General features: G+C 33.6%; 1 protein-coding gene and 1 pseudogene across 9 annotated transcripts in view; one reads left to right on the forward strand and one right to left on the reverse strand.

Annotated features, from left to right (window-relative positions):
- The window catches only part of RIMS2 (regulating synaptic membrane exocytosis 2), a 587,388-nt gene that overhangs the window by 185,335 nt on the left and 378,788 nt on the right, over positions 1 to 23,265 (reverse strand). For 6 of the 8 annotated variants that reach the window (XM_082600831.1, XM_082600834.1, XM_082600830.1 and 3 more), the window contains 2 exons: positions 10,925 to 11,104; positions 9,910 to 10,019 (listed from right to left, as the gene is read on the reverse strand). In XM_082600831.1, the coding sequence (XP_082456957.1) occupies positions 9,910 to 10,019; positions 10,925 to 11,104 (290 nt within the window). The remainder of the gene's footprint in view (positions 1 to 9,909; positions 10,020 to 10,924; positions 11,105 to 23,265) is intronic. The other 2 variants (XM_082600833.1, XM_082600836.1) reach the window with 1 other exon arrangement.
- LOC309791795 (ragulator complex protein LAMTOR5-like) lies at positions 18,036 to 18,311 on the forward strand (annotated as a pseudogene). Its single transcript has one exon. The product of its transcript is annotated as a ragulator complex protein LAMTOR5-like (transcript).

Here is a 23,265-nt window from a genome sequence, read left to right on the forward strand (position 1 = left end):
CATTATGAAAAGTCCAAATGGTTTAAACAATTTTGACTTATGCTAAATATTTGCTTGTTGGGTTTTACATGTGGATTGAAATGTACAAATGTTGGGCAATATGCAACAATTCATGCTGCAATCCAGTTGATTTCTTTCCTCCTTGTACTGTTTCTTATGCAAGCCATGTGATCAAGAATAGCATCAAGGTTACTATTTTCCTCAAAACCACTAAGTAATATGTATTGAATAATTGGTTCAGAGTGATGATCATAATCAGGTTTAGTTTCACTTTAAATCCAAAGTTTTCAGATTCTGTGCTGAAAATACAAAATTATAGCAAGAAATAATAGTACTTATTATGTGACAAGTATTGTTATAAACAATTTAAATATACCAAATTATTTAAGAAAGTTAATTTATAGCATATCTACATAGCAAGGAATGTTATTTAGAGTAGACAGGGGCTAGTTCAAGGCAGATTTTATCATTATCACCGTCCCAAGGTACCCAGTGCTCTTGCACATTTTCCAGCATCTCTCTCCCTACACCTGCCTTTCTCCATTCACAGGCTCTAACTTGCTTCCTATGAAATTTGTGTGTAATAATAACTCGGGTCAGTCCCTAAGGAATATTTACATTTCAGTGTTCTGGAAGGCCTATGCTTTATATTATTAAAATAATTAAGCCATTAAAGAATATCAGAATACTAAGTACTATCACAAGTAGTGGGAGAAATATTTGGGGCTGAAAAAAATGCCCGTAACACCTCAAAACTTACCTCCTCTATAAGTATCACAACCTTAAGAGACTGTATGTAATTGACATGTTATAAAATAATTTTACCAACTATGTTTCATTTGTTATCATTATATTATTACTGTTTTATTTTTCCCTTGGGAGCTCCCCAAAGCAGGAAATATATCTTATTGATCATTGCATCCTCAATGACCACCTAGTACAACAAACTAAAAATAGCAGCTATCGGTTGAATTGAGCTAAACTGTTAACTAATATCTAAAATAAAACAAATGGTTAAAACACATGCAAGGAGAATGCCATTCATCTGAGAAGGCATGGTATATAAATGCACAAGATTGGGAGTCAAGACTAGAGGTCTGCTCCTATGTGGACTGAAGAAAGCTAATTGTCCTCTAGAATTCTACTCTTTTATCAGTAAAGAAAAGCTGTTTTATTAAAAGATTTATAAGGTTCTTTCCAAATCTAAGTCTTGATTCTAAATCTAGGAGCAAAGCTACAGAACAGATAAATGTCTTGGCGAACTATAGGCAGATGGCTTGGGGCCAGATGGCTCTATAGAACAAATTGGCAGATCTCAATTTAGAAGTCAGAGAATGAACATAAAGTTTCCCATATATCTTTCATGTATTCTTGTTCCCCTGACCTCTCCTCTTAGTCTAGATTTCTATTTCCTTTCTTCCCTTTACAGCCAAACTCTTTAAAAGGTGCCTATAACATCTCCATTTCTCTCGTCTTCCCAATCCACTGTAATTGGCCTTTCACCCCCTACAATTCCACCAAAACTACTCTTAATAAAGGTTAACACAATGACTTCCTATTTGCTAAATCTAGTGATCATTTCACAGTCTTGATAATTCTCTTCTGCTTCAAGCACTTTATTTCTTTTTTTTTTTTTTTGCTGTACGCGGGCCTCTCACTGTTGTGGCCTCTCCCATTGCAGAGCACAGGCTCTGGACACGCAGGCTCAGCAGCCATGGCTCACGGGCCCAGCCGCTCCGTGGCATGTGGGATCTTCCCAGACTGGGGCACGAACCCGTGTCCCCTGCATTGGCAGGTGGACTCTCAACCACTGTGCCACCAGGGAAGCCCACTTTCTTTATTTCTATTCAGAGACACTACAATCCATGGTTTCCCCACTACCTCTCCTCCTACTCTTGATGCTCCTCAGTCTTTCCTGCTTCATTGTTTCAACTTCTAGATGTTAGAATAGTTCAGTTCATAGTCCTTGGACCTCTTCTTTTAGCTACCTACGCTTGTTCTCTCAGTGATACCAATGGGGCTCATGGTTTTAAGTCTCTCTTTGTAAGGATGAATCCTAAACCTATAACTACAGTCCAAATCTCTAACCTGATATCCAGAACATATTTCAAACTGCCTGTTTGACATCCTATCCTACATGTCTAACAGCATCTCTAACTTATATCGAAACCTGAGCACCTGATATTCCCACCAAATCTATTAATAGAAACTCCATATTTTCCCAATGACTTGAGGCCCAAAACATGGATTTTATCATGGGATCTCTCTTACCCTGTCAGTTAATTCTGTTGGTTCTACCTTTAATATCTATCCAGAATCCAACTACTCCTATCATTCTGGTCTAAGTCACCATCACCTCTTTCCTGGGTTATTGGGAATGCCTCCTAATAGTTCTTCTTGTTTCTAATCTTAATTCTTTCAGGTTATTCTCAATGTAACAATCAAACTGATCTTTTTTAAAAAGAAATGGTATTGTGTCACCTTAATCACAATCTTCCTATTTCACTCATGGAGGTCAAGAAATAGATAAAAATGACAAATGTAAATAGACATTGGAAGCTCAGTTAAATTTTTGTGTTTTTTTTATGGAGAATATTGATTAATTACAATGCTTGATATAATTTTATTTATTTTACTATACTATTTTCACCTTTTCATAATAACCTAGCATATTTTAAGAATTTTATGCTTGGAGAGGTATTAATGAATAATTAACACTCCAAAGTAAGAATTATAAAATTATTTTAGTGCTAAATCAATCTTAAATGTGACATTGTAGACATTACTTATAAAAGATGAAGACAGGGAAGAAAGAGTATATTGAAAACTAAAGGACATTTCAACTAAATTACTGAAGCACAACACTATGCATTTCTTAATTTGGCTCAATAACAAGGGAGGTTGTTAGGATAAAAAGATATTTTAGAAGGCTGATTTTTTTTGATGTAACCATTTTAAAATGCTGACATTCTAAATCAGCATGTAGATATATTTGATTATTAATTACTGCAAAACATATACAGTCCTACTGTTTTTTTTTTCTTGTTTTATAAAGAGCTTTAATCTTTTTGAAAAAAAATGTTAGGTCAAAATGCATACAATAGGCATTTTATGCAATGTTACTTTAGCTGGCTTTAAAATCAGTCCTAATGTTTTTGACAGAACTTAGTTGTGGGGGATGACAGAATTGTCACTTATAATTATAGGAAAAACTAAATATAAGTATTAAAATCAATCATCTTTTTTACCTGCCTAGGCAATATAATAATGTATAAAACTGCAAATATTAGTTTAGTACTGTAAAAAATCTACAAATATCACAAATGTTGTTTAATACTGTTGAACTCAGAATTAAGTTGATTTCTACTTTAAAATATTCTTAAAATAATTTCTGGGTTGAAAAATATGCATGTTGTGTTTTTCTAAATGCATAATATCATGACCGTAACTATCTTCCTCAGAATCTTACTCCTTATGACCAACAAAGCAAAACTTTTTAATGCCATATATTTCAATAGAATAGGGTTGTAACAGGATCCAATAATAAGGTAAGTACTTCAGAAACAAATTTTGTATTCAGAAATGTATTTTAAAAAGAGCATACACTTTAAATATTGGATAACTTAAATTGGGACTATACTTGTATTTATACTTATTTAAGAAAGCATATTCATGCACATTACAAATGTCAAAACAGAGTGTCTAATATAGAGAAAGGCACTCTTAACTTCATATTAGACTTGCCTTTTTTCCCGTTATTAGGTGGGCTTGGTGTTTCTCCCTCATTGTCTTTATAACATTGAAAACAGACAACAGTGATTAATAATTAAGGTCATTAACAACCCAAATAAAAAACCAAGCACACCACAAAAGATGACATCACACACCAGAGAAACAAATCCATGCACTAATAATTTCTGGGTTGAAAAATATGCATGTTGTGTTTTTCTAAATGCATAATATCATGACCGTAACTATCTTCCTCAGAATCTTACTCCTTATGACCAACAAAGCAAAACTTTTTAATGCCATATATTTCAATAGAATAGGGTTGTAACAGGATCCAATAGTAAGGTAAGTACTTCAGAAACAAATTTTGTATTCAGAAATGTATTTAAAAAAGAGCATACACTTTAAATATTGGATAACTTAAATTGGGACTATACTTGTATTTATACTTATTTAAGAAAGCATATTCATGCACATTACAAATGTCAAAACAGAGTGTCTAATATAGAGAAAAGCACTCTTAACTTCATATTAGACTTGCCTTTTTTCCCATTATTAGGTGGGCTTGGTGTTTCTCCCTCATTGTCTTTATAACATTGAAAACAGACAACAGTGATTAATAATTAAGGTCATTAACAACCCAAATAAAAAACCAAGCACACCACAAAAGATGACATCACACACCAGAGAAACAAATCCATGCACTAATAATTTCTGGGTTGAAAAATATGCATGTTGTGTTTTTCTAAATGCATAATATCATGACCGTAACTATCTTCCTCAGAATCTTACTCCTTATGACCAACAAAGCAAAACTTTTTAATGCCATACATTTCAATAGAATAGGGTTGTAACAGGATCCAATAGTAAGGTAAGTACTTCAGAAACAAATTTTGTATTCAGAAATGTATTTTAAAAAGAGCATACACCTTAAATATTGGATAACTTAAATTGGGACTATACTTGTATTTATACTTATTTAAGAAAGCATATTCATGCACATTACAAATGTCAAAACAGAGTGTCTAATATAGAGAAAGGCACTCTTAACTTCATATTAGACTTGCCTTTTTTCCCATTATTAGGTGGGCTTGGTGTTTCTCCCTCATTGTCTTTATAACATTGAAAACAGACAACAGTGATTAATAATTAAGGTCATTAACAACCCAAATAAAAAACCAAGCACACCACAAAAGATGACATCACACACCAGAGAAACAAATCCATGCACTAACATGACACCTCACATTAATGAACAGAAGAGTAAAGTATACACTTCCTAGCCCATAAGAAAAGTAATAAAAACAAAAATAAAATGAGGAATAACGAGTCATTTTATAATAAGTTAGGAAGATTGTAGTTATGGTTTTATTCTAAGAACTAATGTAATTTACCAATTTCATTTTGAGAATTAAGCATAGGCGACAAACTGGCTCAATAAATGAGCTTCTTTATTTTAATGAAGTTAAAAATAAATAAAAGTGATATTAATTACTGCTGAAGTCCCCAAACTAATGATATACTAAACAATGACTTTACTGCAAAAGCCAATTCGTGAACAGTATGAAAGCCTTTCAGTATTCGTATGGACTAGTTTCAGATACACAGGAATGGGCAAGCAGGGAAACATTAACTACACAGCTAAATTAAAATGAAATTCATTCTTACAGTATTCCCTAAAAATGTTATTCCTATAGCACTTCAGGAAAATGGAAGATGTGTGACATTCTAGTAGTTAGTACACGATATGTTCAGAAGAGAGATAGTTATACTTTCTTATTGATATAAATATGTGTATAAACTTGCCTTTGTTTTCATTACCAGATGTACTTTGATGACTTTTCTCACCTTTATGACTTTAAAAATAGCTACTAAAAAATTTGCAATTGCAGTTTAAGAGGTTCTCTGTCTTAAACCACAAACACTACTGCAAGAATGCATCCATGAAAGTACATCTTATGCACAATATACATAACATTGCTTTCACACAATGGTAAAGGAGAGAACAAAAGGCACATAAAGTACATGCTACCATTCATGAATACAATACTTTCAGAAATATTCTGACAAAGAAAGTGGCAAAAATTATGGTATGTAAACATAATAGGGGCTTAAAAACATCAAAATGAAGTGTCTTCATTCCATTTAGAAGGAGGACGCTTTGGGGAGAAATCAGGATGTCAATAAATAGCGCAATACTGAGCTGGGTTGAAGATGAAGCTACAGTTAATTGTTCTTAATTTAGAAAAAAGTTTATGGATAAATTATAATAGTTTCTAAAAGTTTCAAGAACTAAAATTTTGTAATTTATATTCTGCTCTATATTTACTTGTAATTTACCTCTAAAAAATCAAAATTGTTGAGAGAAGAGACTAGGACTTCAATGAACCTACACTCAGTGAAATACAGTGTTTTAGTAGGTACCCAAAAAACATTTTTGAGTAAATATATGAACTGAATGTAAGGCTGGGATAAAGGATAAGTATAAATCTTCATGAGAGGCATTGTCTATAAGTTCAGTTTGATTTAAACAATAAGGAGAATGTTCAAACAGGTAAATTAAATACCCTGATAAGTTACGTAGCTAGCTCATGTAATATCTTTCCACTAATAAATTTAAGTAATTATTTTAAAATTAGTACTGAACAATCTGTTCTTTACTCTGTATTTATAAATTTGGAGCCTAAAGTGTTACGTGAAATAGAAAAGTCATACTTCTAAAACATTTGATTATTTATTTTGGACACACAGTCAGACAGACCTGCCTTGACCTCTTCACCCTGCTTTTCTCCCCCCTGCTCTTCCACATGCCCAGTTACTTCATTAACTTCTGTATATGCAAAAGTAAAAGTAAAGAAAAGGATGAGACCAGATATGTACATCTGTTACTCTTAAGTAAAACAAAACAACAAATTTCAAATTATTCATGATATGAGTGATAATAAGGAGACAAATAGATTATTTTTAATGAGTTTCTGACATGTTATGGAAGCACATAAGTATACTGTTAATAAATTATCTGTCTCCTTTTATGATAACTTTGAATTATAAAAGAAATTGTGGCCCATAAGTATTTGTAATATGTAATAACTGTAAGACAGGCAAAATACTTCATCTATAAACTTGATATACTCTTAGGAAAATGATACTATATAACTTTTCTTCTAGAGAAACAAAAAATAATATTATAAACTCATTTTTATTTTTATAAAATGCCAGTACATCAAAGTTAGGGGTAAATTAAAAATAATAATGCCTTACGGTTGTTTAGTACATTGTACTTTCATTATATTGTTTCTATTTTCTCTGACTCTCAGACAAAAAGAAGATGACTAATACTGTACCACTGTCAAGACCAACATATATACGATTTTAACAGACTAAAATATATCCCAGGTCAAAAGGAATTAAATTAGGACTTGCTCATTTTTCAGCTATTGAACAGGATCAGAAAATAAACATGTCATTTCTTTGATTCTAAAACAGTGTCACTAAATTATAAAGTCTGACAACTTTTTAAGAGATAATCCAAACATAATTCGATTTAGACCACTAATTCATAGTCAATTTTGGGTTATACCTTTAACTTCAGTTAGAAGTTGAAGACTTTAAAAAAGATATTATATATTGCCTTTAAAGCTAAAGAAAAGATACAGTCATGTATCTGCTGGAGTCTTCATATCAACATTTATGAAAACACTGCTAAAATCATTCACACTTTTAAGCAAAACAAAACAACCAAAACTCCCCAAATCCTTTTATTTCATACTGGAAAGAATAAGAGAGGTTTTTGACTCTCCTCTCTTTTATTTATAAAAATGGAAAAGTCACAATTAGAGACATAGGAAAACTGTGGTTTTTATAGATTCTATAGGGCAAAACCAGATAGAAAATAGAATGTTTATTGACAAGCCCATGAAAAACTTCCCTGACCTTCAATATCAGCTTTAATGTCAGTTTTTTTGGTATATTTATTATTACAAAGAATGGAACAACTCATATCTCAATGGACTATTGCTACAGAAGATATTAAAACTGAATTTAGAAAAAATTATGGCATGAATTATGTTTCTGACTTCATATGCCAACAAATGATGCCAAAACTCTATCTTTAAAAATTGTGGGGAAAGGAGACAAAAGATTCTGTATATATTACAGAACTTTCCTTACGGAAACTACTTTTAAAATTATACACTCCCATTTTTATGTAAATAATTGACAACTATAGAAATGCTAATGTCTTTTTATCAGGCTGTATAACAGACCACTAGTCATGATAGAACTGAGTTGTTTACAATTATAGTTCACAGTACATAGTAAATAAAAAGGACCACAAAATAGGAGTTGATAAATCATTCAGCTACAACTAACAAGATCACAACTTGTTCTAAGTTATGTAAGGCAATAAAAGTACTGCTGCTCAAATGAAATGCACTTAAAAATGTGTTACAAATATGAATTTTACTATAAACATATATAGAATTACAAGATTATTTTAATGGTACTTTTTACACTATTTGAAGTAGCTTTTCAATTTGTAAATAAATATTTCATGCATTCATTCAACAAATATTTATTGAGGGCCTATAATGTGCCAGGCATTATTCTATGTGCTGGAGATTCATCAGTAAATAAAACAGTTAACAATTCTTCAAAGTTACAAAGTCAATTGCAGAATTCTATAATCAGCAGAGGAATTTTTATTGTCCTGGTAAATGTATGACACTCCATATATCATGACTCAATATTTTCTCTTGAGTCATAATGTAGCACTGACGATCAAACTGTACATATTTAACTTTGTTACACTATAAATAGTCTTGCTACAACATGAAAAATGATGCAGGAAATACAAAGCACAATCACTATCTAATGCAATAATTTTCTTTTCTAGAAAGCCAAATTTAATAATTGAAAGATCATCATAAATACAAAATGAAATATATGATGATAAATATAACTAGACTAGGTGTACATCCTCAATGACATAAACACAGACTGCAATTGATATCTTTGGTTAAAGTCTTACACAAAACATCAAATTCTATTTAAAAAGCATATTTTTTAAAAAAGAAAATTTTACCTTGTGATTTAAAAGAAGTTAAATTCTTTGCATTCTTACTTGATTGAATCAAAAAATTTAACTCCTTTGTATATTTTCCAAGTAAGACAAAAGTCAAATATGTTCACGGAGTCATAAAACAAAGTAATTTTACTGTAATAAAGGTCTATACAGTGGAGGGACATCAATTGCAGTTGGGTTTATTTTTGCTCACATAACCCCTAAAAAGGCTGTCAGCACAAAACAAACCCTCCTTTATGTACAGACCTTCATAAGGTTCTATCTCCTTGACTCCATTGTCTAGGAAAAACAAAATAACAAAACAAAAAAGGGAACCAAAGCACAGGGGTTAAAAACAACAGAAATTTCCAAAGGCACAGAATGTATCATCTATTAAAGAAAAGTTAAATGGTGACTTAAATGTGTTTGTTGGTTTGTTTGTTTTGGTAAAGCACATCCAGTTACCAAATAAAGGGACCATTTTTTAAAATGACATTAAAAATTATTATATTTTATCATTCATGCTTTCAGAGGTCCTTTATCCAAGAATTTACAGATGTTTGGGGAGTACGTTCATCTGTGTGTAAGCAAATAGTGCTTCTTACACAAAAATTTGAAAGCATTAAAAATATCAGTACAACATGCATCTTTCTTGTATATTCATGATTACCTTTTTCTGGTACTCCAGTTTTGAGAAGGATCACCATTGCTGTGCATCAGCTAACCAGCCCTTTGCAGTGTGTGAAAATTAATTTGGCTAGTTACTAATAAACTTTATGTAACTATCAACATTACATAAACTTAACTGTAGCAAAGAAACATCACCCAACTGCTTATTTAAGAGCACTAAGTTTACTTCTTAAAATGCATTTATTAAAGTTTGAAAAATGTGCAAGAGCAATAATGACAGGTTATTTTTGCCTGCAAAGATTATAAAATTTAAATGCAAAATATATAATATTTATAAATATATTTATAAATATAACTACTAGCAAATGCAGCTAAGACATTCCACTGACAAAAAAAGAAAGCTAACACAAAGGTAGTAAAAAAGAATCTTGATTCACCTTAGCTTCCATGGGTATTTCCTATATGACACAATTAGAAATAAAACTTACTTCTCTCCAATGTTCCCTTTGGTGGGAGTTGTGGGAGTTGACGGCCCCTTCGTCCTGCCACTGGAGTACTTGATGGGCTTGTTTGGACAGACCCAGTACGAGGGTGAGACCTACAAGATACATTATTAATATTCATTTTTCAATAGAATGAGTTAAAACACTTTTAATACATTTGGTTCATATGACAGCTGTATGGTGCAATTTTAAAGAGGTTTAGCTGCTGATTAAAAGGTTAGGAAAGTAGGACAAAATATGGATATTTGAATGATTATCTAAATAGCAAAAGATGTTTATACTTTTATGTAATATGCATACATACACAGATACATGCACACAAAACCCTACAGTAAGATCCATGGAATTATTAATGTAGATCAGTATTCTATCCACATGAAAGCAAGAAGAGAATTCTGCAGCTCAAAAGAATGAAAGATAATGCTTACATTTCTTTCTACCAGATTTCAAACTCTTAACACTAACCTCCCTCCCTTGATCCTAAGAGATTTTTGCTCAGGCTTATATTAGATATCCCTTTATTAGAAATTATCTCACAAGACTACAAATAAAACCCTGAACAATTCAAAATTCAGCTAAAGAAGATACTGGTTAATACATGATATTAGTATTGATAGAAAGAAACTAAAAATCTAGTTTTATTTATTGTCATTATGATGATTATTCCAAAAGTGATGTCTAATGGACACAAACAATTTCTCATTCTGTAGGAGAACATGCTAGTCATGAGGTGCATTATGTGGGGATTTACCCAGGACTCCTGATAAATGAGAAATCACAAAACAAATGAGGTCAGGACAGTTAATAAACAAATTACAATGGCAGTCACACACTATTATATCCGCTGAATATAAATAGTGTGCTTACACTGAAAAGGTTAGTGTCGATTGTTATTAGTGATCAGCCAAGGATGACAGAAGAGACCACTTCGCTGCTGGGAAAGTAAAATGGTGTGCTGGTGGGGCAAAGGGGAAGTTAGTCTGATTGATTTATCTTTCACCTCGATAAGGCAGGTGAAGGAGGGGCAGATCTTCCAGTCATTAATGAAGGCATCGACCTCATGAGGTTTGTATCAGGACGTTCAGTGGATCGGGAGCGGGCGGCTGTCCGCTCTAGGAGAGGCCGTTGTCCTGTTGATCTGGATCTGTGATATGGCTGTCTATCTGCTGCTTCACAATCCCTGAAACGTTAGTCAAAAAGCAGCTCAGTTGATCTTTAGTGCCCTTCTGCTATTTTGTTATGATGCATCAAACTGATTTTGAAAAAGGTAATGGTTTAAAATTATTGAGTATGGAAAAAATGTTCTCTTCCCCAACATATTCTGAGTAAATTCTCACTGAACTTCGTAAGAACTTTTAAGGAACCAACATCTGCCTTTAATAGCAATTCCCAGTGAAGACAATAGGAGTTGCTCAGTTATAATCAAAACAAAACTGTTTTCCAAAATGAATTCTCTAAATGGAACATGTGAAATATGTGAAGTATTCTACTGTTTGAAAAGAATTCTTTGACTTTTCCTAACATTTTCAAAAGAGAAAAGAAAACCATAAAAGCACTAATTCTCAAGCCCCTAAGGCTGTTTATTAGTATACCAACTAAGATATAAAATGGCTTTCAGCACAATCATCGTGTATTGATACACCTAAACATTCAAACGGCAGAATCAAAATGTTACGAGAAAACTGTGCAACTTTGCAGTCTGTAGCCATATTTAAACATGGTCCACAAGAAAAATCTCTGTATAGAAAAGGAGTTAATCAACCAATCTATGCTATGTATCTCAGTGCAGTTTAGTGATGCCAACCAACACAATTCAGAACGGGTATTAATTGACTGAAATAATAATGGTTCTGAAACAATGTGATTTCACACAATTTGACCACAAATAAATTTAACATCAAAACCTAATCCGTCTTGAAAGAAGCAGACTTAAATGAATAACCTATCAATACTAATTTTTGTATCCCTGGAGTCTAGCATAATGCTTTTACATCTAACATGTAATCAGTAAATGTCTCCTAACACCAGCACCACTATCTATGGAACAACCCAAAAAACACTAGCTTTGGCTCTAGAACTCCAAAGTAACACATACTCCAAAGTATACTTCAAATGAAGCTACTACCCCCGCACGTAGTCGTAACCACAGCAATGGAAATGTTTATATATTATAGACAGTAAAGAAAGCAGTAGTCTCCCTCAAGACTATTGTATTAAGGACTTCCACTTTACCTATAAATTCTCTCAATCTTATTTTTGATAATGAAAAATGCAAGCAATTAAAGAAAATTAAGAAAAGAAATGACACAATTTCCCAAATATAAGTAATTATGTGGCATATTGGACCAGTAGGCATTAGAATAGATGACTTTAGGAACTGGATACTGGATTTACTCTACAACGTTACCTTGTGATTATCTGACACTTTCAAATTATAGGGTAACATATAAGGCAAATAATTTTTAAACTATTTTTAAGTCCATGTACTATAATATGATTGATTTCTTAAGAATTTAGTTTTTTTGTGTATCCAGAATATGTGAAAATAAGCTGAGATTAAATGTAAATACATATACAATATTCAATTACTAGTCAAAGAGAGAAATGAAAAGGCAACCTGATAGTGTAAGAAATCATAATTCCATTTTTGTTCCTGAAAAACTATTTTAGAGAGAACACTCCTCTTTAGAAATAAATATGCTCAGGACTTCCCTCATGGCACAGTGGTTAAGAATCTGCCTGCCAATGTAGGGGATACAGGTTTGATCCCTGGGCCGGGAAGATCCCACGGAAGATGCCACAGCGCAAATAAGCCCATGCACCACAACTACTGAGCCTGAGCTCTAGAGCTCGCGAGCCACAACTATTGAGCCCGCGTGCCACAACTACTGAAGCCCATGTGCCTAGAGTCCGCACACTGCAACGAAGAATAGCCCCTGCTCACTGCAACTAGAGAAAGCCCATGCACAGCAACAAAGACCCAATGCAGCCCAAAATAAATAAAGAAATAAATTTATTAAAAAAAAAAAAGAGGGCTTCCCTGGTGGCGCAGTGGTTGACAGTCCGCCTGCCGATGCAGGGGACGCGGGTTTGTGCCCCGGTCCGGGAAGATCCCACATGCTGTGGAGCGGCTAGGCCCGTGAGCCATGGCCGCTGAGCCTGCGCGTCTGGAGCCTGTGCTCCGCAACGGAGAGGCCACAGCAGTGAGAGGCCCGCGTACCGCAAAAAAAAAAAAAAAAAGAAAGAAAGAAAAAAAAGAGAAAGAAATATGCTCAATATTCGTTAAATGTTGTTGGTGTACATATCTTTGTATATATTCAACACAATAGGTAACCAGAATCAAAGGGATGTGTATACCTTATTCCTTAAAACCTATTTTTGGAAAGTACCAATCTTTACATTATTTTCATATTTCCTATTATCTTAAATTAGTAATAACCTTATTTCATTATATAACATGTAGTAACACAACTTTCTGGAATATCTATGACTATCCCAACAGAAAATTAAGCTAATATTTCACTTATTTATGCAAAATTTGATTTATTCTGATTCCATCGAGTAATTTTTCCGAGTGGAACGTGAAATATCAGGATATATACACTTACACTTCTTCGACACTATATTTTAATAATTGAAATATATAATCGTGAGTGAAATCCAGAGAATTATTTCAAATGTGTTGCTAAGTTCTATGTCCTTGAAAGGATACTATTATTTTTAAAGCAAACAGGTCACTCCTTAGGAAATATCCCTTTAAAAAAATCTCTTTAGTGAAAACGTTGTTTGAAGATTATAATCAATGTTTTAAATTTTACTTATATTTTTCTTTCCATATTCATCAATAATATGAATTATATGATTTCCATAGTGTGAAATGAAAATTGTTTAATAAATGAAACATGACAAGAACCACAGTAGAAGGTAGAAATTTACTGAAATGTTCCACCACAGTTAAGGGGAGGGGAAAGCTATCATATTTCAAACTTTGATAACACAGTAGAAGGTCAAGATAGGCTCCTGCTCCCACAGTTGGGTAAGAAAAGGTCTTACTAGGTGAGAACTAAGATTATTGCTGAGAAAATTGAAAGCAGCAATGCCTAAGTCTCATATATAATACCCAGCTTCATAGCAGGTTCTTTAAGGGACTGAGATATAAGACTTGCCAACTTCCACCTAAATTCTTAGTGAGTTTTAATTTTAAGGTAAGAACTTATAAATAATTAATTTTGAATAGTAGCAACTGAGACATGGGAAATAATAGATAACCATTTGCAAGGCATAAAATATTTAAGTGTTTACCTGGGTTTCTGAACTTGGGGTCTATAATTCAATGTAAATAGCTTCCTTTGTGATCCTACTTATTTACTTTATTTTACCTTATGTATTTCAAAATATTATTCTAAAAAGGGTAAACACAGATTTTACAAGACTGACAAAATCAAGCCATATAAAAGTTAGGAAACACTGACCTGTATATTTAAATCTTTCTTAGGTAAATAATTTGGTTGTCTTTTAAAAGTGATTTAATATGTCAGAATTCTATTCTTAGTTTACATTTTCTGATATATATGTTTAAAATAGTTCAGAGTTTGTATGTGCCATTTACCTGGATAGATACAGATTATAGCTCTGCTTATTTAGTGGCTGCTATTCCAAACTGCAAGCATTTGCAGAGGATACTCCAAAAATAGAGCTAATTCATATTTTTTTAAACCACAGAATTTATTTTCTTCCAGCTCTGGAGCCTGGAAGTTCAAGATCAAGTAGTTGGCAGGGTTGGTTTCTCCTGAAACTTCTCTTCTTGGCTTGTACATGGCTGTCTTCTCCCTGTGTCTTCACAACATCTTTTTTTTTTTTTTTTTTTTTTTTACATCTTTACTGGAGTATAATTGCTTTACAATGGTGTGTTAGCTTCTGCTTTATAACAAAGTGAATCAGCTATACATATACATATATCTCCATATCTCCTCCCTCTTGTGTCTCCCTCCCACCCTCCGAATCCCACCCCTCTAGGTGGTCACAAAGCACTGAGCTGATCTCCCTGTGCTATGCAGCTGCTTCCCACTAGCTATCTATTTTACATTTGGTAGTGTATATATGTCCATGCCACGCTCTCACTTTGTCCCAGCTTACCCTTCCCCCTCCTCATGTCCTCAAGTCCATTCTCTATGTCTGTGTCTTTATTCCTGTCCTGCCCCTAGGTTCTTCAGAACCATTTTTTTTTTCTTTTTAGATTCCATATATATATGTTAGCATATGGTATTTATTTTTCTCTTTCTGACTTACTTCACTCTGTATGACAGACTCTAAGTCCATCCACCTCACTACAAATAACTCAGTTTAGTTTCTTTTTATGGCTGAGTAATATTCCATTGTATATATGTGCCACATCTTCTTTATCCATTCACCTGTCGATGGACACTTAGGTTGCTTCCATGTCCTGGCTATTGTAAATAGAGCTGCAAGAAACATTGTGGTACATGACTCTTTTTGAATTATATTGACTGACACTATCGAAACAAGACCCAGTATTGTAACAACCCAGCTTTAAAAGCATATGATAGTACATGCAGAATTGATGAGGATTTCTAAGGGAAAAATCATTTTATAATCATCAAGTGAAGTTGTATGTTTTCAATCATTTTTCCTCTCGTATAGTCGCCTTTGAAAGATTTTTTAATTTCCAGGTATCTGGCACAGCTTCCTACTTATTTCATCACCTTTGCTATTTACTTCTCCTAGTCTCAAAGTACATGGGAGTTACGCAGTGTAACAGAAAAGAATAGGTCAGTGAGCATTTTCTTTCACTTATATACAACCATTGCAATGATACAACTCCAGATTAACATAAGCTCAATGTAGACTATCTCTCTAAATATGATAGAAGAATACTAAGAATACTAAAAAAATGAAAAACAAACATCACAATGCTTCAAAGTATTATTCAGATATCAATGAAAATTGTCCTACAATGTAACTCAGACTTTAGAGTCTATGTTAAATCAGACAGACTTATTTTGGATTTATACTGTAAAGATGAGATAAGTAAATGTAATAGGGCTTTTTAAAAAATAGACTTGTAAAAAGTAAAGCTACTTAGGAATTACTATTTTTTCTTTTTTATAAAGAAATTATTTCTTTATAAAGCTGAAATATTAAAAATAAATTTGGATGTACCTCTGAAGGACAAGAAGTATAATCTCATGTTTGGGGCAAGAAATGACTTCCCTATATCTATATTATGTAATATAGTAAGCTGATTAACAGCAGCAGCATTATACTTTTGATAAAACACCTTCAGTGTTTATAGAGATTTTCTGAGCATTAGCTGCATAATTGAAGAAATAAATATATTACAGAATTTTTAAATGAGATATTTTAGGGTAATTAATATAAAATGTTATAGATTTGTATAACATATCAAGTAATTTAAAGCAATTATATGATTCAACTCTATAATTTTCATACTCATCATATTGTGCAAGGTACAGTTTAACTTTTTAAAAACTCTATATTATTTTAGCATTGCTTCCAAAGTTAAGAGAATTGCAAGTACACAAAATACCATGGTAATAAGTACATATTCAGAAATACTTAGTTACCATGTGTATGAAGAGTAATATTTTATTATTTTGGAGGAAGATAGATTAATTTTCCTTGGGCACGACAGCATTTTTTTTTTTACAGAACATTTCTGTTCAGTTAAACATTAATTTCTGTATGTTAGTTAAAAGTAAATGATATTATTCAAAAATAACAGCAATATCTAGGGTCAGCCAAGTTAATAACAATCTACCATGTGACAATGGTAATAATACACATATTGATGAGAGAAACCAAACACTTTTAATGTAGAAAAACATGTTACTATTTCTCATAACCCTATTTTATCAACAGAAAGAGAAGTAAAGTGTTCCCTTATCTATAGAAGTATTTTCTACAAAATAGTCAATGTTAGAAACAGCAAGAATAAAAGATTCCCCCAATTTTCTCCAGAACAATAAAGATATATTGTACACACAGAAACATGTAAAATATAAATATCTTGAGGATATTTTGAGTATTTTATTAGTAGTTATAGCAGTTATAGTAGTTATAATTCTCAGTGTTATTTCATTTTTACTTCAAAAATAACAGAAACAAAACAACAAATAAGCAAGATTATTTACTCAGCAACAATGAACATACTGCAAATTAATACATCTTTAAATGTTTTTTCAAAATCCTGAGAGATGATATAATTATCACCTTCTATCTATAAAATTCTTATTTTACTAAATAGTTTCCATTTTCAGTGGATGTTGAAGTATTAATACCATTTTGTTAACTGTAAGAAATTCAAGTTATCTCACTAAAGTATTGATAGTATGTTTTCCCTTCCCAGGTCCTCAAAGATTCCATAAAATAACAAACATCTTAAAGATGTATCTTAAAGATGTATCTCGAAAGAACCAAATTATGCATTGCTATTGTATGACATGAGTAAATGTGATTAGGCATATTCCTCACTCTAGAATATCTGAGTGCCATGTTCAAAAGTTTCATTGGTCAACTTTGAACAATTCACTAGCATTTCTTTTGTTTGCTAGTTTTACATGGATAGTGGAAATTCCTCATATACACTGCTGCCTGCTGCCCCTAGCTGTTACTTCATAATGTCAGTTCAAATCACATAGAGATAGTAGTCAGAGGACTGATTAATCCCCTTCTAAATACACATACATACACACGGAACAAAAGGTATGCACATTTTCAGGCTCAAATACTATCTGCCTCAGTCACTAATGATGACATGATGTCTAACAGTCAAAATTACTAGAAACACTAAAAAGCAAGAAAGATAAGGCCCACTGTCAAGAGACAAAGCAATCAACAGAGTCAGACTCAGCTAGGACACATGTTGGGACTATCAGGCAGGGAATTTAAAATATTATATGATTGGCATGTTAAAGACTATCTTAGAAAGGACAGACAATATCTTCTGCATGAAAACCTGAAGAAATATCAGCAGATAGACAGCGACCATAAAAAAGAGTCAAATGGGAGGCCGGTGGTGAAGAAGGATGCCATGTGCTGTGCGGTCCTGGGCCTGGCACACAGTGGGTGGGATGGAGGCGACTTCTGAGTAGCACTTGGAGGACACAGTGAAGAATCCATCCATTGATGGAGTCCTGGTCACAGATTCACAGGGACTTAACCTGGGCTGCCGTGGGACCCGGTCAGATGAGCAGGCTCGGGTTCTATCTGTTCTAGCCCAGCAAGCAGTTAAGCTAACCTCTGACCCCACTGATATTCCTGTGTTGTGTCTAGAATCGGACAATGGGAACGTCATGATCCAGAAACACAAAGGCGTCACAGTGGCATTGCACAAAATGGCCTTCTGACGTCTCATGTCAGTGCTCCAGAAGCCTGTGATAGGAACTACAGTCTACCTATGTTAATTATCTTAAAGAGTTATTAAAGTTTCAATAGTTAGGTCATTCATTTAATATGCATTGGACATTTTTCTACTAATTTTAGAGTAAGCACTTTTTGACATTGTATGGACTGACCTATCAAAATGTTAGTAAGAAAAGATCTTGTTTTGAAGCAACAGGTCTAGGTCACTTTGTATATAGAATTTTCTTATGGTCAATAAATCTGGTTGGGCGGGAGAAAAAGAGTCAAATGGAAATACTAGAAATAACAGAAAGTAGAATGTGGTAAAATGTTAGAAAATTAGCTTGGTCAGTTTATAGAGATCTTAAACATCTAGTTAAGAGGTTAAGACAGGGTTTAATATTCAATGAGAGTGACCAAAAAGTTCTGAACAAAGGTACTTTTTAAGTAATGAATTAAGAAGATAACTTCAGCAGTAGTGTATGGAATGAATTAGAGTAGGAAAAGGCTGACTTGTAGTAAAAGTCTGGAAACAGAAGTAGGTATGGATGACAAACATAAATTACAATGTACAAAATATACAATATACAGAATTATACAAACAGAATTTTAAGGTGAGAAGGAATCTCATAAATTGTATAATTCAATCTCTTTCATTTTAGAAATAAGCAAACTAAGGCTCACAGAAACTTGGTCAAAGTCACACAATTAGATATTTTTTGAGCTGGAATTTGAATTGTGCTTTCTTGGTTCTAAAGCCTGTTAACTTCTTTGACCAGGGATGTTTTTTTTTTTTTTCCCTCTATATAATGTTTGGCAAATCACCATATGAATTAAATGAAAGACATGAATAAACCAAGGAAAGAGTCTGAAATTCCCAGCCTCCAAAATGAAAGGATGATCTATTAACAGAAATAGAAGAATTCTTGGGAAGAACGAGAGTAACTTCAGGTTTGGACTTAAATTTGTGAAGCGTTGCAAGAATATTCTTGTACAGATGTCAGTCAGATAGTCAGACAGTTTGAGAAGTCACTGTATTATATTAATATTTCACTATTCATTAGAGAGGCTAAAAAGAGAAGTGGTTAATAATGGCAGATGCAAGGACATAACAAGGATAAATATGTGTAAAAAGATACAGCAAATAAGAACCATGGAGAAAATCATTTAAAATAAAGTGCTGGAAGCAGAGGTCAGACTGTAGAGGGCTAAAGCTTAGGAGCTGATGAAGGAGTGGAGAAAGCATATGTAAAAATACATAGTCAAGAAACATGACCTAAGTAAGAGAGAGAAATTGATCATTCTCAAGGGAGCTTGAAGGTGTGGCAGAATAGAAAGAAGGTATTATTAAGGAGATTTCAACAGTCCTCCGTAACAACAATTTGAGGAAAAACAAATTAGTAAAGTAAGAGAGATTGAAATGTAAGAGAAACAAGAAATAATGAATGGAGGAAAATTCCAGAGAAATTAAGAAAGTGTACAGTCAGAAACACAAATAGATTACTTGTGATGGAGAAGAAAATGCTTCTAAGAGGAAAGGAGAAGGTTTGTAACAATGCAAAGAAATTAAGGCAAAAAGGGGAGGGGTAGCTCAGGAAGTGTGAATTACTTAGATTTGATCCCATTCACTAAGGGCTTTCAGTATACTTCTCAGATAGGGCATCTACAGGAAAACATTCTACATTCCACACAGGAATCTCATCCTCCTGTGACTCCACTAGTTTTGTCAGAAACCTTTCTCTAATTAGGGTCCTAGTCATGGCCCCAAATACCTTAAGAAAAGGCCATTCACTGCCTCTCTTCAAACGCGATGGCATCCCTCAGCACTACTCTAGCCTCAGGTCAGACCCTTCCCAGAACCTAACTCAGTTCTGGCACCAAAACAACTTCCAATTCTGGCACCAAAACAACTTAGGATAAATTTAGGATAGTTGAGGTACATCACTTCTATTTAAGCATCTTATCTCTGTAATTCTTAGTATCAAGTAAAGGGCAAGCCCAATTGCCCCCTGATATCTTCTCTCTAAATTCTTCATTTATTGTACTCTCTTCTGTACCATTTTAATCTTCTCTGATTCTCTTAGCTATATTTTCAAGAATCCTTATCCACTGTTAACTAACTTCCTTACATCATCAACCATTCTGCAGAATGGTTTCTGCATATTCCTACCTTAAATAACATTTAGCTCAACTCTGCAGACTCTCCTTCCAGTGTAACTCTCACCTGCAGAAGCTACTTATTCTTTCACATTTCAAAGCCCATGGATTCAGGAGAGATTGGTTCCCTAGAGACACCCTGGCCATTACTCTCCCACTGTAATGTACACGTCCTTATTTCTATTAAGCATACCCCTTGGCTATAAGATCCATTATTAATTCACGTTGCTAATATCTATCCAACTTCCAATCACTATCCCTTAGTCATTGATAATTTGAGGAATTGGGTGTCAGCCGTCTTCTTTACCGTAATTCCTATGGTAATGCTAGGAGATTTCAATGCACATGCAGAAAATTGTTCAATAATCTGAACCACAACTCTTGGATCTTCAAAACTTCAATAATTGTCACTTTTTTCCTGCCTCAGCGCTCCCTCCTGGGGAAATACTGTGGATCTTAGAATCCAATGAAACTATTTAATATAATAATTGAACTCCAATATCTCAAATATTAAACTCCAATATCTCAAACTGATGACAATCATTATTTCTGTCAGGTGTTTTATAATCTCACTCCCAATTTACTTGATCTCCATTTGATACTTTTTGTTCCTTGGTCCAACCAATTCCTGCCAGTATATAGCACCCTCTTTGCTTTTCTTCCATCCTTCTCATCCTAGACTCTATGACTGATCATCTGAACTCCTCCTATAAAAACACTCAGCTTCCCTTTTATACCAAATCTTCCAAACATTCATCAAAACCCTAAAATTGGTTCAATGCCATAATCTGATTCTTCAACATCTAGGCAACTGGGTATTGCTTAAGCAAAGCATACATTCATACAGGTTGGCATATTACAAATTCATGGTTTCCAACATTTGCCGTGGTGGCATCACCAAAAATCTTTTTACCTATATTTAATCAGTTCCCATCAGTTTTTACCCAACAACTATTTAAACTTTCTCATTTTCAATCAAACATCATATTCAACCTCTGGGAACCCTCAGGAATTTGTCTCAAAAACAATCATGTAATCTCAATTACAGCAACAACAAAATTGAGGTTATCAAACAAAATTACCTTCAATTTAACATCCTTTAAAAACTTGCTTAGTTCCAACTCTCTCATCTATTTTCCTCCTGCCTCAATGGTAAATAAGAGCTTCTTTATGTTTACAAACTCCACCTGTGTGGTTAGCCCTACCTACTGCTCTAAGACCTTTCTTCCAGTCATCCTCTTTTTTTTCCTGTGTTTTCAACCTATCTTTTTTCCCTAAAGCATTCTTTCCTCCAAGCCTATCAACACAGGGTATATTTCTTATTCTAAAAGAAAGAAACCTACTCTGGTATCACATACCCCTATCTAATACTTCTCCTCCACACTCTTTTGGTGTATTTATTTTCGTATCTCCCAGTCATGCCTCAGGCCACTGAATTCTGCCTTTCTTCCCTCACTACCCTTCCAAAATCATCAGTGGAAGTCACCAATGACGTCTCCCTTGACAAATCAATGGGCATTTTTCATTTATTATTTTTATTGCTGACATTATTTCTTCCTTCTTAAAACTCTTTAATTTTTTAGCTCTATTCTTCTTACTTTTCTCATTCTTCCTTCACTATGTCCTTCAGAAATTTCTCTTCCTTCGACTACCACTTAAATGTTAATGTTTCCCATGGCAGAGGAAAACTCCTTGGCTCTCATTTCATGGGTAGTCTTTCTGGTTGATTTCACTTTCATTTTGTGGCTACTTCCCATTACTAGTAAATTTACTCGCAAATTGCTCTACGTAGACTAAACTACTTCTTTAAGCTTGAAAATTATTTACTTTACTCCTTGCTAGAGGTTTCCTCTTAGCCCTCTCAATAATTCCAAAACTGAACTCGTCTCTCACTTAAACTGATCCCTCTCCTAACAATTCCCCCCATCTTTGTTAAGGTACCACAGGCACCCAGTTACCCAAGCTGTAAGACTAGGAGCATTTCTTGACTCTTGGTTCCCCCTCAACATCCAAATCCCATTGTTTACCAAGTATTATTGATTTTAATTGGTTAACTCTCATCTTCTACCTCTCCATCCACTACCTTACTTAGTTCAGGCCCTCAAAGAGTTTCTGCTGTCCTAGAACAAGGCAAATACCTCAGTATGTGCTTTTCTTTTCCAAACTCTTTTCTCTCAAATCAACCACCCACAGAGTCTCTAGAGTAATTATTCTAGAGTGAATAAATGTATTATAGCCATCCCCAAACTAAAACTCTTCAAAGTACCTCTATCACGTACCGTCTTACACCTAAGTTCCTTAACAGAGTATACAAGGTTATTCATATTCGGGACCATCTCTATCATTCCAGATTCATTTCTTGCTATTCCCTGCCTTGTGGCTAATGCTCCAACAGCACTAAAACACGGTGTTTATTAATTTAGTAACTTTGCTCATATATTTCTTGAAAATTCCACCAACATCCTACCTTACCTCCCCCTAAATAATTCTAATTCTTCCTTTAAGATATAGCCTAGTTGTCATCTCCTCCATCACATTTTTATGTAAAAGTTGCCACGCTGTCCACCAGCAATGTCAGTGATTCCTTAATATGCTATGTATAGCTTTAAGTAAAGATAATTACTAGGAGGAAAAGTAGGGTTGGGGGTAAATTTTAAAATATAAAAGATATATTTATTGAAATAAAGGATATATCTTAAAGGGAAATCAATAAAAGGTAACCTGATATCCATTCTAAATATGTTTGTTTAAATGTTGAATGTGTTTTAAAATACACAATGATCAGAGATAATTTTGCACTGG

The sequence above is a fragment of the Mesoplodon mirus genome (assembly GCF_964341445.2).
Source record: "Mesoplodon mirus genome assembly, chromosome: 16".
Taxonomy (NCBI): domain Eukaryota; kingdom Metazoa; phylum Chordata; class Mammalia; order Artiodactyla; family Ziphiidae; genus Mesoplodon; species Mesoplodon mirus.